General features: G+C 45.7%; 1 protein-coding gene across 5 annotated transcripts; it reads left to right on the top strand.

The window, feature by feature from the left end:
* Positions 1-2,331: 2,331 nt before the first annotated feature.
* Positions 2,332-13,603, top strand: LOC113841107 (coiled-coil domain-containing protein 81-like). 5 transcript variants are annotated; one of them, XM_072028163.1, is made up of 7 exons: positions 4,782-5,478; positions 6,159-6,220; positions 6,803-6,962; positions 7,727-7,983; positions 11,181-11,492; positions 12,663-12,817; positions 13,466-13,603. In XM_072028163.1, the coding sequence occupies exons 1-5, from the start codon at positions 5,376-5,378 to the stop codon at positions 11,214-11,216; spliced, it is 618 nt and encodes a 205-aa protein (XP_071884264.1). In that variant the 5' UTR covers positions 4,782-5,375; the 3' UTR covers positions 11,217-11,492; positions 12,663-12,817; positions 13,466-13,603. The 5 variants fall into 5 exon arrangements, with proteins under 5 accessions (XP_071884266.1, XP_071884264.1, XP_071884263.1 ...); XM_072028165.1 differs by lacking the exons at positions 4,782-5,478; positions 11,181-11,492; positions 12,663-12,817; positions 13,466-13,603 and adding exons at positions 2,332-2,805; positions 4,335-4,760 and having other exon boundaries at positions 7,727-8,545; XM_072028162.1 differs by lacking the exons at positions 11,181-11,492; positions 12,663-12,817; positions 13,466-13,603 and having other exon boundaries at positions 4,786-5,478; positions 7,727-8,545.
* Positions 13,604-14,314: the final 711 nt, after the last annotated feature.

Consider the following 14,314-nt stretch of genomic DNA (forward strand, 5'->3'; position numbering starts at 1 on the left):
CCAGAAGAGCTCACTTCCAAAAAAAAAACCAACAGGCTTCCAGTTGTGTTTGGAGCCGTTCCAGAAAGCCACTTGGTGTTGCAGGTTCTCGTTGGGTGTCTTGGCCTTCTTGACCCACAGCTTGAAGCCGCTGCTGGAGCCAGCCTTGGAGCCAGCAGGGAGCTCCTGAACTTTGTCATGGTTATGGCAAAGGCTGCAGGTGTTCAGCGCCCTGAATCTGGAGAGCATCTCTCAAGCCACATATAGTTTGTGAGACCAGAAAGAGCTGCCGGCTTATAATGAGTGCTGTGACTTAGGCGCATGGTTTGTAGAGGTTTTAAGGCGTAGTGCATGAGTGCCAGGCTCCTGTTTGGTCACTGGGACAAAACGAGATCTGGGAATGTTGGATGTCCTAAAAAGAGTACAGGGGAGACAACCGGGGAGGAGATGTGGCTCTTCTTGGCCTTGTTTAGCCCCCAGCCCCTCTACACCCCACAAACCTTAGTTACAGCTGTGAGCTTCTGCAGAACGTCACAATGCCTAGTAAATCTTCGGGATATACTTAAAAGCAGGAAAATACTGTGTTGGTTTCTTTTTTTTTTTTTGTATACATAGGGCAGCTGCCAGCAGCAGCACCTGCTGGAGTCGAGGGTGCTGAGCAAGGCAGGGTCGTGTCCCGAGCAGCAGTCACAAGGGGAGCTGAGCGGAGGCCGCCTGAAAACTCGGGGGGTTTCTGCTTCTTAGCAAGCTGAAACACAGCTCCCCGTCCCCAGTACTCCTCGCTGTGAGGATGAGGACTGAGGAAGGCTCACCCTGCCTGCAGCTTCTTCAGTTCTTCGTGCGGGGAACTCTTGGAGGAGCTGGTGCCTCTGGAAAGAAAGCAGCTGTTGGTACTGTGGGCATCCGAGCGTGATGCTAACCCACGCAACGCTGCCCCTTGCATCTGACAAATGTTTTACAACTTCGACTTCTTTGCAGGTTTTACTTAAATTTGGTGGAGGAGGCTGTGGCTGAGCAGAGAACTAATTTGTTATTTCACTAACTGGAATAATTTACAATGGAAAGAAGCTTTTTTTAGTTAAAAGTTTTGTTTCTGATTACAGCTTCCGGTATTTTACCTCGCAGTCCACAAACACTCTTTTTAAACTTGATTCCTGACAAGTCGCTTTTCTCAATTCTCGCATTCTTGGACTCCACCAGGGGAAAAGGAAGGCCCTGCTAATATTGCTTGGCTGTTTCCTTCCGGAGGAAGGAGGGGAGAGTTGAGAAAAAGAGGAATGAAGTAAAATGAATTTACTCTTTGCACACGTGCTGAAAGAATAGGCAGGTGTTCTTGGGAATATCTCATTTAAATCTCTGTGTATGTGTTTCGAGAGGATGCGTCCTCACTTAGAGGAGCCAACATCCCATTGCTGGACCTAATCCTGATGGGGCTGGCATCTGAGGGTTACGTGGGCTGCTCCCGGCAGGGCTCTTCCCACGCGGGGAGGCCGAGGGAGCCGGTCGAGCACTGCTCCGCTGCCTGGAAAGATTCAGTCATTTCCACCCAAAGCGAGGAAATAAAAAGCTCGGTCAGCCATTTCATCTGGAGATACCCCGCCCTCCTCCAACAAATACGAAACAGGGAAAATGTAGGCTTGGGCCCTCACATATCCCAGCAGTTTGCACCCATTCGGGCGATGCGATTGGGGTCGGGGCAGGCAAAATAGAAGTTACCTTTTTTTTTTTTTTTTAATTTCGGCAGAGGAAGTTATAAGGTTGATGTTGCCCCTTTGATATTTGATTTAACCCACTGACTGCCCGGGAAGGAAGGAGTCTGTTTAGTTTACCTTTGTCCTAGATTCAGTTTTAATATCTCATGTTTAAATGGGGGGGGGATCTTTATTCTTAATGATTCATGCCGCCTCAAAGCACGGTGGTTTCTACTTGTGTGCTGCCTTTCTCACTGGGGGATGCAAACAAAAGAACAATAATTTCAGACTCCTCCTTCAGTTTCCAAGAGAACCTTAGCTGCTCAGGGATAGCTCTGAATTTTAAAAGCATTTTTTTCTGCCAAATTATGTATTGATTGCACATAAAATAGCAGCACCGTAATATGCAATTTCAAACAAATGCACGGGGGTGCTTGGTTGCTTTTAATGCTCCTCCTTTATTTTTATTTTATTTTTTTTCCTCCAGCAGAAAACAAAAAGTGGATTCTGTTCCCGTAAGCCGCTCTTGCAAAATCCGCACAAACATTTATTAGTCTAGACACAAAATATTCTCAGCCGGCCTCAGCCTGACGATGGCAAAAAGAAATAAAAATAATAATAAAAAAAAAAAAAAAGAAAAGGCAAGCTAATATTGTACTTGGCTGTGAAAAGGGAAGGGGGGAATCATGCCCCAGGCTAGTGAAGCTGTAACATTTTGCTGGGGCTGCCTACAACAACAGATGCATCTCGTTCCCCTGGGCTTCCAGTCCTGCCTATTCTCTTCTGCTGAACTTGGCCGCTCGCAAACATTCCCTGTGAGTACCACACCCCGGGCTTCTCCTGGACGCTTTTGATTTGATTTAATGATGGCCCCAGGCATGCTCCTCTTCACCAGGCCTGCTCTTCTGCCCCAGAAATCATGTAGCGAATTCATTGATTGGAAAACGTGCAAAATAGGTGGGATCTGGGGTGACTGGTAGAAATCAAAAGGGTTTGAAATAGGCGATGTGACCGCAGCTTAAACCTGCAGGAAGGGAGCATCGACCCGAATGGTTTATCTGACTCTTCAGCTGCAACTTCTGTAAATACCAGCTCCTTCTCCTCATTTGCTACCATGGCAGTTTGCAGACTTCTGGTGAGTTAAAAAGACAAATCATAGTTGTGCGCGTTTGTTTGATCAGGCCTTTACCTCAATGCTCACGTTCTCAGACTGCTGGGGTTTTATATTTTTGTCATTTTCTTAGAAAATGGCGAATGATGCATATCCCGGCTTCCAGATGATTAGTTCCTGTTGCTCCCAATTTGAGTCAGGCTGCGTTTGGTTGGAAATGAAAATGTAATTGCAAATTCCCCTAAACAGCACAACATGTCTGTGGTATTAATTAAAGCACTGTAAATACGTAGAATATCTGAGAATGCATTCCTTCAAGCATGGCCGTGTTTTTTTAAACCTACAGAGGAGGCAAAATAGGGTATTTAGGCTTAGTAGATGAAATGTATTGCTTCTGTGGTGGCAGATCCATGTCTTGAGATTTTAAACCTGGTGGATCTCGTGCTCGAACCTTCAAAGGAGATGTTACATAGACAATAAAACGTCCTGCTTTTCGGGGAGGACTCTCCTTAGGTCACTCAGAAAACGTCTTCAGTCTTCACTCACTGCAGCATTCACAAAGTGAATGCCTTCCTGTAAGGTTAGTCACCGATGGCCACTCATTCCATGCTTTCACTGAGAAAAACCTTCGCAGCTTTGAATCTGAATTTCCTGCCCCGCGTTTAGGTGAGCCCGGAGCGGCGTCAGGCATTGCTGGGCTCCTCGTCCGGCGGCGCTGGTGAAGTGAAAGATGCCAAATGTGAATTTGACAGTGAACTCGGGGGCTTGTGCTGGCCCGGTGGCTCTCTAAGCCCCCGTGTCTGAGCAGCGGGAGCATCCGAGCAGCACAGGACGGAGCTCAGCAAGAGGCTGGGGTCAGGGCACTGCTGCAAATACAAATGCTTTGCTGGCTGCAGAGGTTAACCAGGTACACAGCGCTGTTTTACTACATGGTGGAGACCTACGGAGAGTGTTTCTGCCCTCCTTTTTAGCTGAAACATCCCCAAATTCTAAGGGGAAAAGGAATAGAAGGCACTTGCGGAGTAATGTTCTAGTGAAACCCAGCCTTCCTAAAGAAGCCTGCCTGAATAATTCCTGTGAATAACAGACTGTGTTCAGCTATTTCCTAACATAGAAAGGGTGCTGACTGCTTCTTCAGAGTAACATAAGTTAGTGATGCTACTGAAATAGTTGTGGTTCAGACGTAGATCTGATTTCTCCTAAGCACGCTGAATTCACAGCTGTTGATCCTCCAGAGGAGGCTTTGCAATTGAACACCTGGAGAACAGGTAAATTTCCCGCTGTTGTTCTCTTATTCAGAGCAGCAGCATGTGGAGGGAGACAGATGCGTTTGCTTTTTTAGTGCAATGGCTTCAGAAGCAAGAGGGGAAAAAACACTTTCTCTGGGAGCTGGAGAAGGTGTCCTAATTGCAGGAGAGGTTTCTAAATGGCATATCTTTGCAAGTGTTCCTGTAGTCCGGAGGTTTTTGTTTGTTTGTTTGCCTTTGGAAGGTTTTACTCTTAATCTTCACGTCCTTCAGCAGAAGTGAGAAATGTGATTTTATTTTGTGCAGTGTCGCGGACCCTCCGAAATCTACTGGGAAGGATGAATACCTCGCACAGTACCAATGTGATGACGGTGGAGACAAGGAGAAACCAAGAAGATGAAAAGAACATGACCTCATTTCAAAAGAAAACGTTTTGTACGGCAAAGAGACTTCTGAGCCTGGTGAGAAATTGCAGCAAACTTCCTCTCTCAAGTGTGACACTGAATGTAGCTCTAAAAAGCTTTCCTCCTCAGCTATTGCAGAGAGATGCCAAGGTAGAAAGGACGAGACGAAAAACACTGAGAAAGAGCATTACCAAAGCAAGAGGGAACATGCTCCTACTGAAGAGAAGGAGAGTCAAAAAGCAGGTCCTTCCAGCAAAAGGAGGTGTTCTCTGAGCGTGGAAGTTGTGGAGCAAAAGCGTCACAAGCAGGAGCACTGGGAGGGAAGCAGGTACAGATCTTGACAGAGTCAAAAAGCAGGTTTATTATTGTTATTATTATTATTATTATTATTATTATTATTATTATTATTATTACTATGCCATTAGTCCTGTGAATCCAGCCGCTTTCCTTACTAACAGAGTTTCTGTCCTCCTTTTGGTGACATCTCAGAGGCTCTTCCTGTCTCACAGCCTCGTTGGGGAGTGAGGAGAGGGCGTGTGTATGGGGGAGCAGTTCCCTAACATGCAGCCCCCTTCTTGCTGCAGGGCCCAATGAGGTGGCTGGGCCGCAGGGGCTGTGTTAAGGAGTGGCCCTGCACCCCTCTGACATGAGCACGGGTCACAGAGGGACACCTCCGCATCACAATGGCAGCTCCCCTTATGCCACAGCGTGCCAGGCCCTTTCTGTCATCGCCTCAGTGAGCTCGGGCGTTGAAGGAGGCTCTTGCATCCAGTTTTCTCTGGAGGACACGAGAAGTCTCTCCTGTAGCTCAGAGTCTCAGAGGACAAAGGGAGGCGTAGGACGGTGCAGGAGCTATTTGGTGAAGCACAGAGGGCATCAAAAAGGGAGGAAACATCACAGATCTTTCACTCTCTAGCCTGACGTGCTGACCCAAAGCAGGATCATGACAAACTTGGAAGCGCTAATCACCAACATTGAGCGCTGCAGTGAGGTTGAGGGCTGCACCAAGGTCACGTTTCCCACACTCAAGAAGCTTTCTGTCAATGGTAAGGCATTTGGGACCTCTTATGAGTGTAGCTATAGACTGATACGAACTCTACAAATTGTGGAAAGCGAGGTTCTTGTCTGCGGGGGAGGCCCCAAGGGTGCTGTGTGTGTGGCGTTGTGCCCTGCCCGTGGTGGCAGTCCTGTGGCCGGGTTCCGCTTGCTGATGGGTCACACGTGGAGATCTGTCTCTGAAGGGAAAGATGCGTGCACGGTTGGAAGAAGGCTGAGGTTCCTGCAGTTCCTGATGGGCTCCCAAGAAACTGCCAGAAATACATGTGTCAGGAGGAGATCTGCTGACTTGTCAGCATTTCAGCAAGGCCTCTCATGAAGGGGCTGAGCCCCTCCCTGCCTGTGGCTTCTTCCTGCTGCAGCCTCCTGTGCCTCATGGCTCTCAGAAAAGGCTTAGGGCTAAGAGAGGCCCTCCCATTTCAGATGCCTACAGGCTGCATTCCCTTGTCCAAAACGCTTTTAAGAGCTCCTGCAGCTGCAGACCTTTCCTGGGACGTGGCAGAGCTGTTAGACTGGTATCAGTCAAAAATTCATCCAGAGTCACAGATGGATTCATCCTGGGAGCTGTGTTAGATCACACCTGCATCTGCAAACGCCTTGTAAAGAAATGTGCTGATGGGCCATGGACTTGCTGACTTTGAGCTTGACATGTCCTTCCCTTGCTTTCCAGATGTCATCACAATTTGGGGTGGTGTGTCCAAGCAGGTTCGGCAATTGCTCATGATGACGAAGGTGGGACTGCACCCTACCCCTCCCCTCACCCCACGGCTTCAGGAAGTCCTGGCAGCCCTGTGCCAGCAAGTGCCATTGCTCTTCCCAGAGCCGCACTGACACGTACAGATGTGCCCCAAGCGTGCCAAAGACCAGCTTCTCTGTAAATTGAAATAATTGTAATAATTGAAACCAACCCAACAGAAAATCAAGTATTTATAGTTATATCAAAGATACAAAACGGTAGGAAAATGTGTTCAGAACTTGCTGGGGCTTCGCTGTTCTTCGCTTTCAGAGTGGAGAGAGCAAACAGACAGCTGGGGATGCTTCCAGGGTTAACCCCAATTGCTGGAAGGGACCTAGCTGAAGGATGGGCTAGACCTCCTCCACCTGCTTTACTTCACCGCGCATTTTCTTGAGGGGCAAAGGAAGGAGAGAAAATGCCCCGAGTATGTGGGTCTTCTCATGAGCTTTCCCAGCTCCCCCAGCTTACCCCATGCCGCGTTGGGAGTGGGCAGGGCACAGGGCACCCCGTTGCAAGATGTCACAAGTCCTCACTCTGTTTTCCAACTTAAACATGCTTCCCCTTCTTTTCTTTACCAGCCTCGGGCCGTCACTGTAACAGGACTGGGGACATTCCATATTAAAAAATGGCTATCTTTTGAAAATGGCCAGGTGTTCACATTTCGGAGACCTGTGTTTTCACCGTCCAAGACTCTTGGACAGATTCGTAACCTGAAACACCGTTGTGTACGCGTTCCTGGTAAGAATACCAATTAAAGTCTTGTTTTCCCATGTGTACATATATTAAGGGGTTATGCCGATTGCTGTTTAGAAGTGCTGATAGGCAACTCAGATGCCGTCAGAAGGCCCTGAGAGAGAGAAGAGATGGCTGGCATAGAAACCCATCAATGGCCAGATTTGCTGTAATTTCTGTCAACTGCTGCCATTGCTTTGGCTACTGTGTGCCATGGATGAGACCTGCGCAGCACTAAGAGCTTGGTGCTTCATTTGGGGTGGGTCTTCTCTTTCCAATGACTCTCAGCTTCTCCTGGATAATAGGAACTTCTGTCAGGCAGCCCTGGGGTAAAGGGCATTGGTACCAAAAGCAGAGACATTTGTTCCTGAGTTTTGAAGGCCACAGGGACTATCCAGAACTGTCTGGAAGAGTTCTTGTGCTTGCCTGTCTCAGTGCGAGGCAGGTCTCCCCAGACCAGGCGTGCACTGAGCCTGGGCTCTTTGCATGGGAACCAGCCGCATTCCTTTTGCCTCCTCCTCCTGTGTTCCGCAGACGGCTGAGGTCATTGGGTCCTGTCTCTGGGCTGAGGAGTCACAGCTGTGCACTTGGTACATTGATGGAATGATTTCAGTTTCTCTTGAGGGGGGGCATACATCAGCTGCTTTAAGGAGTCGTACAAGGCTTAGACTACAGCAGTTACAGCAGCATGTTTTAGCTGGAAGCTCCTGGCACTTTGTTTGAATCTGTTCAACTGCAGTGCAAGTTGCATTGTTCCTCATTTTTTCCAGATGATATGAAGATAGTGGTGCTGAGCTATGAGAATATGCGCCTGAACGTCCCGTACAGCAAGGAAATAGTGCAGAGCTGTTTGGAGGAGACCTTGCAATACTTCTACCGCATCCTCACAAATAGGGAGGACACGGACTTCACCTTAAAGGATTTTGGCACTCTTGCTATCCGAGGGCAAAGAGTGAAAATGACGTTTTCTGAAGGGTTTTTACACAGTCTCAACAAGTCCACATACGTGGTAGAGAAGCTGATTGCTGTAAGTTTATTGTTTCTGCAGTCCTACTTAGAGAGGGTGTACTGCCACTTACGGCCCCGCTTTTTCACCTGGAAAAAGCGACCACATGACGTAGACTGAGGAGCCCTGCTATTCTTGCACTTGTTTTTTGTTCCGTTTCGTTTTGTTTTGTTTTGTTTTTCCCTACTAGTATAGGCTTAAGAAGATAGAGAAATGTGCTGATGAAACAATTTTTAGTAAAAAAAGACAGCTTGGTACATCTCCTTACAAAAAATAAATAAATAAATACAAACTTGAACTCGAAAATCACGGTGTCAAGTCAGATAAGTGAAGAAACATTACCCCTTTAAAGAGCACAAAAAGTCAAAAGAAATTGGAAAAGTAACAGGCTGGCAACTGAAAGCCATGTATTGTCTGTGAAGCATCGGATAGGTTGTGATTACCCAGACAATGGGGAAACAGGAGGCTCCCGGTCGTCGGGAAATAAAGGATATAAACTGTACGATGTGACTAGTAGGTGCGCTCCTGCTTGTGGGACGCCCGCCATTGCAACCGCGAATAAAAATGCTACTTCACTGACGGAGATCCTCGCCTGAGCCTATGTTACTGCCTACAGAGTGTTTCTCGCAGTGTGACACTGGAGTTCTGAAAACCTGTCACCGATTTTACAGAAAAAGCGATTTTCCGGGGGGGAGGGGAGGCGGAAGCCCTGCCCGCCTCGATCCCCGGCTCCGCTGCACAACGCGCCTCCCCCGAGCCGATCGCCTCGGCGAGTGGCCGCGAAATGGCGGCGACGCCCGACGTAAACGGCCCGCCGCTGCCGCTGCCGGCTCCCCCCACAGCTCGGCAGCCTCCCCTCGCGAGGGCTGCCGGCGCCTGCCGGCTCCCTCGGCTGCCTCGGGTGGCCTCGGGTGGCCTCGGTGCCGGGAAACAAGCCCTGCCCGCCTCGATCCCCCGCTCCGCTGCACAACGTGTCCGCCCCAGAGCCGACCGTCTCGGCGAGTCACTCCGGTCATGCTTAGCTATTACACATAAATGCCAAGGTACAAAGTGTTGTAAGTTGCCCCCTTAATAAATTTTCAGAGAGCATTGCATTAAGAATAGGAAGGAGTTTATTGAGTAAGCAACAGCAAGCAAAACAGCGCTGGGCGGCCGGGGAGTCTCGGCTCCGCCAATGGTGCGCACCTCACCCCCGCCAGGGTCCCTTTTTATATTTTGGTAATTCCGGGATTACGCAGCACATCCTGGTATATTCTGCGACTGCGCGCACTGTTGCTAGGGAGTCGTCTCTGTCCCTCTGGTGGTCGTGAAGATGAAGGCCGTGGTCTTCCTCGGCGTTGTGGTTCAACTTTTTTTTTTTTTTATTTGGTCATGTTGGCCCAGCGTGAGACAGGAAGGCAAGATGTTGATACACCACTTTAGCAACTTATCAGGAGGTGGTTACATGAGCTTTGCAGCAGTGTCTTTGAACAAAAGAGGCAGCTGAGATGCAGAAGGAGAGAAGGGGAGGGGGTTCTTTTTTTTGTTCCATTAAGCAAAAGAATTTTCAGTGTCTAGCCAAGTATTATACAGCTCCTTACTTCAGCAGGGAGCTCTCACAAGTCCTGCTCCTCAAACAGAACTCCTTGTTTTTATAATACAAAAGACAATGAACAAACATTTATTGTGTATTACACAAAGGACATATCTGAAAACTACGTACCTGTTAATGACTTAATGACTCGCCTATTTCAAAGCTGGATAAAGTTGTGGAAAGCCAGTCCTCTAAACCAAATGAAGAACTTGGTGATAGAAAACTGGGAAGACGACACCATGCACATGAAAAACAAACAAACAAACAAACAAACAAAAAACATTAAAAAGAAAGATACATGACACTAAAAAACCTGACAAAGAGCATTACCGAAGAAAGAGAGGACATTGTGATGCAGAAGAGAAGAAGACTCAAAACAGGAGCAAAAAGATGGTCCTTCCAGCAAGAGGAGGTGCTCTCAGAGAAGTTGTTGAGCAAAAGCTCACAAGCAGGAGCACTGGGAGGGAAGCAGGTACAGATCTTTCCCTCGTGAAAGAAACAGCCCTGAGAATGGCAGAAGAGCAGTCAAATACTCAAAGTACAGATCTGGCAGCGGAGGAAGATCAGAACAAGGTAGCAATAGATATTACCGATCCAAAGGGGAAAGAAGTTGGAGCAGAGAAAGATACTATCGAGATGAAGCACAGAGATGAGAAAGATGTAGCTATTACAATGATTACTATTCACCTCATGCGACAGGAGACAGTAGAGAGAGAAAGTTCTCTCACGGCGATGCAGCCTTTGACAAATGGACTGCAACTTAGTACGGCAGGTCACATAAGCATTATCATTACAAAAGTGGATGGCCTCACGGTTCCCTCTTGAGAGATGAAGATGGACGTCGCTTTAGCACACCCCGAGCAGACTTGCATCGTTGCTTGGTACCTCAGCAACATTCTGGAAGACATTCTCGTGAAAGACATGCGCTTCCACCTGTGTCAGCTCATTTGGAGAACTGTCGCCAGAAAAATGAAACAGAAGGAAACAGAAAAAGAAAATCTACCCGTGCAGAAGGTAGTGAAAGTGAAATAGAAAGGAAAGACAGAAAGATAGAAAAGGAGCTTTTAGGTGGTGAAAAAAATGCAAAACTATCACAAGTTCTAGAAGAAAAAGAAGTCCAAGGATAAACATGGAGAGAAGGATTCCAAGTAAGCAAGGATTCCAGCATACTCCGCATTTTTTATCCTAATTCTTTTCTGGGTGCTTCTCATGTCTTCCTTTTTTTTTTTTTTTTTTTCTGGTAGTTTCTAAGTTACTTAGATAGCATCAGCTGGCTGGGGATCATGTTGTTAGGTTGATCAGTGAAGACAGGAAAGCTATTGCTGAATTGTGTCAGAGCACTAGCTTTGGACCACATAGTTCGAATCACATCCGTACACCATTCCGGATTAGGTTAAAAGTTTTTTTCTGCTTGCACGTATTCCAGAGCTAGCCATTGTTAATGATCTGTGAACAAACCAGGACCTATGGTCCTTCAATCTGAGGGCTTAAGTTTGCTGCATCTAAAGTAAGTTGCGTGTGCACAAAGCACCACAAAATAGCTGACATGCTGCAAATCATCACCTGTGGTAAAATAAATAAAGTTTCATATAGGCAACAAGTGCCACATCTTTTTTTCTCTTTTAAACTTGCATGTTTCTTTCAGACTTCAGGATTTGTGTTTCTGTGCGCTCCACTTTGACAATGCCAATCGCAAGCGTAAGCAAAGGAAGAAAAAGGAGAAGAAAAAGAAGAAAAAGGAGAAACACCAGGAAAGTGAAAGGGTCCTTGGAACACTTAGATCTTTGTTTCCAGAAGATAACGCGGGAGAAGAAGGAAGAATCCCATCCTCCAGATGGCTCTTCATGTGAGCAATGCAGAAGCAAGGGCAGTAAACAACCTTACAAGGAAAGAAAGCCTTCCAGTGCACGCGGAAGCAAGAAATACAGCTCCATCGCATCCAACGACTATACTAAAGGTAAGTGGCAGCAGCGTGTTTGAGGAATTCCTTTTCTATTAAAGTAGAGACTATTTCAAACAGTGTTGAAGTGCTTGGTGACTTACCAGTGTGCAGATTTATTATCAAATCCAAAAACCCCGACTTGGTAGACTATTTTTTTCCCAATTTTGAATGAGCACTAGGAAAGAAGGGCTGAAATAAAGAGGTGAAAGGCAAATAGTTTTCATTTGGTGTGATGATTAAGTGTCAAAGAAGAGGAAGAGTTGCAAGATCGCTTCTTAAATTCAGTCCAGCCAAGTAGGAAAAGTAAATGTGGACAGCTGTATCTTGGCAAAGAAGATAGTAGGCAGCAAGGAGGTTTAGCAGTCAAGATGGAAGGTGATGCCATGAGGCTTACAGGCTAGGAATGTTCTAATGAAACCCAGCCTTCCTAAAGAAGCCTGCCTGAATAATTCCTGTGACTAACAGACTCTGCTCAGCAATTTCCTAACATAGAAATGGTGCTGACTGCTTCTTCAGAGTAACGTAAGTTAGTGATACTACTGAAATAGTTGTGGTTCAGACGTAGATCTGATTTCTCCTAAGCACGCTGAATTCACAGCTGTTGATCCTCCAGAGGAGGCTTTGCAATTGAACACCTGGAGAATAGGTAAATTTCCCGCTGTTGTTCTCCTCTCCTCTTGTTTTGTTTTGTTTTGTTTTGTTTTGTTTTTTCCTAGTAGCATAGGCTTAAGACTCTGAAGAAACGGGCTGCTTTTTTTCATTTCCAACACTGGCTGTTCCTCCTGAGCCCCACCTTTTATTTTGTCAGTCATAGGATATGTGAATGTAAATTCTTGGCAGAGAGGTAGAAAACTCTGTTTCAACTGGTGTTTTTTCAGCTATGTGGGGTGACCAAATAGGGTGGTTTTGAATTTTCTGGCTCTTATTCAGAGCAGCAGCATGTGGAGGGAGACAGATGCGTTTGCTTTTTTAGTGCAATGGCTTCAGAAGCAAGAGGGGAAAAAACACTTTCTCTGGGAGCTGGAGAAGGTGTCCTAATCACAGGAGAGGTTTCTAAATGGCATATCCTTTGCGAGTGTTCCTGTAGTCCGGAGGTTTTTGTTTGTTTGTTTGCCTTTGGAAGGTTTTACTCTTAATCTTCACGTCCTTCAGCAGAAGTGAGAAATGTGATTTTATTTTGTGCAGTGTCGCGGACCCTCCGAAATCTACTGGGAAGGATGAATACCTCGCACAGTACCAATGTGATGACGGTGGAGACAAGGAGAAACCAAGAAGATGAAAAGAACATGACCTCATTTCAAAAGAAAGCGTTTTGTCCGGCAAAGAGTCTTCTGAGCCTGGTGAGAAATTGCGGCAAACCTCCTCTCTCAAGTGTGACACTGAATGTAGCTCTAAAAACCTTTCCTCCTCAGCTGTTACAGAGAGTTGCCAAGGTAGAAAGGACGAGACTAAAAACACTGACAAAAGCATTACCAAAGCAAGAGGGAACATGCTCCTACTGAAGAGAAGGAGAGTCAAAAAGCAGGTCCTTCCAGTAAGAGAAGGATCACCTTGAATACAAAAAATACAAATTTGAGCTCTTGATTGGCTTCATGCTGAACTCTGTGCTGTTCTTGTCCTACTCTTGGTCTCTCCATAGATACTATGGTTTAAATCCAAATAGAATCATGCGATGAGGAAGATCTCACTGCAACAAATTCAACATCTAAAATCAAAGTTTACATTTTCTGTGATTTTTCTTCCTGAGCAGAAGTGTGTAGTACTCCTTTTCTATTAATGTAGAGAATATTTAAAACAGTCTTGAAGTGCTTGGTTACTTACCACTCTGCAGATTTATTATCAAATCAAAAAAACTCCGACTTGGTAGACTATTTTTTTCCCAGTTTTGAATGACCACTAGGAAGGAGGTTGTTCCGGCATCAAGAAAGTCATGTTGAATGTAACAAAATTTACTGAACCAGTAAATAAAAACTATATTTTTCTATTAGTTCCATTGTTTCAACTCTTCTGATGCTTATGGATGGCATAGATAACAGAGGGGAGATCGTGGTAATTGGAGCTACCAACAGACTGGATTCTATAGATCCTGCTTTACGAAGACCAGGACGCTTTGGCAGAGAGTTCCTCTTCAACTTGCCAAATAAAGAGGTGAGAACTTAAATTGAATGTTAGTGCTACCATGGCAAAGTCCAACTTTATTGGAAAAAAAAATAATTGACAACTTGAACAAAAGAGTGATATGTGGAGACACTGCATTGTTCCATGGAGGGCAAATCTGGTACTGGATATATATGGTCAGGATGATACCACCAAGTAGTTAGTTCTATAATCAAACCTTTCATTCCCAAAGTTGTACCTGTTTGCTTAATTATTTAGTCCACTTGGGTGTTTTTCATCATGAAGTTGTGTTTTTGGTCTCAATCCTTCACTTATGAATGAATAGGGGACGTGTTTGCATTTGATTGTGCCCCGGATCAGTGGTAGTAGTTTGAGTCATAATTATTTTCTTCTTTATAGTAATTGTAGCAATTTGAAGCATTGTGCCGGAAGTGCTTTCTGTGAATTTACTGACTGAAAAGCAAATGTGATGAAGTAATGAGACTGTCACAATGAAAGCTTGCTAAGTTTGAGAGAAGTTTTTTGGACAACAATGTTTCTGGATAAATTTTTCATTACAGTATTTTCCTCTGGGTCATTAGGTCTCGTAGTTTGGAAACTTGTTATTGAAGCTATAAATGCCTTTTCTTTCATTGTAGGTTCCTAGAAAAAGTTCAGTATAACAAATAAGAAATATTCAATTTCCTGGTTGAAAATGCAGAATGTATTTATTTAATAAA

Source organism: Anas platyrhynchos, chromosome 26, assembly GCF_047663525.1.
Source record: "Anas platyrhynchos isolate ZD024472 breed Pekin duck chromosome 26, IASCAAS_PekinDuck_T2T, whole genome shotgun sequence".
NCBI lineage: Eukaryota > Metazoa > Chordata > Aves > Anseriformes > Anatidae > Anas > Anas platyrhynchos.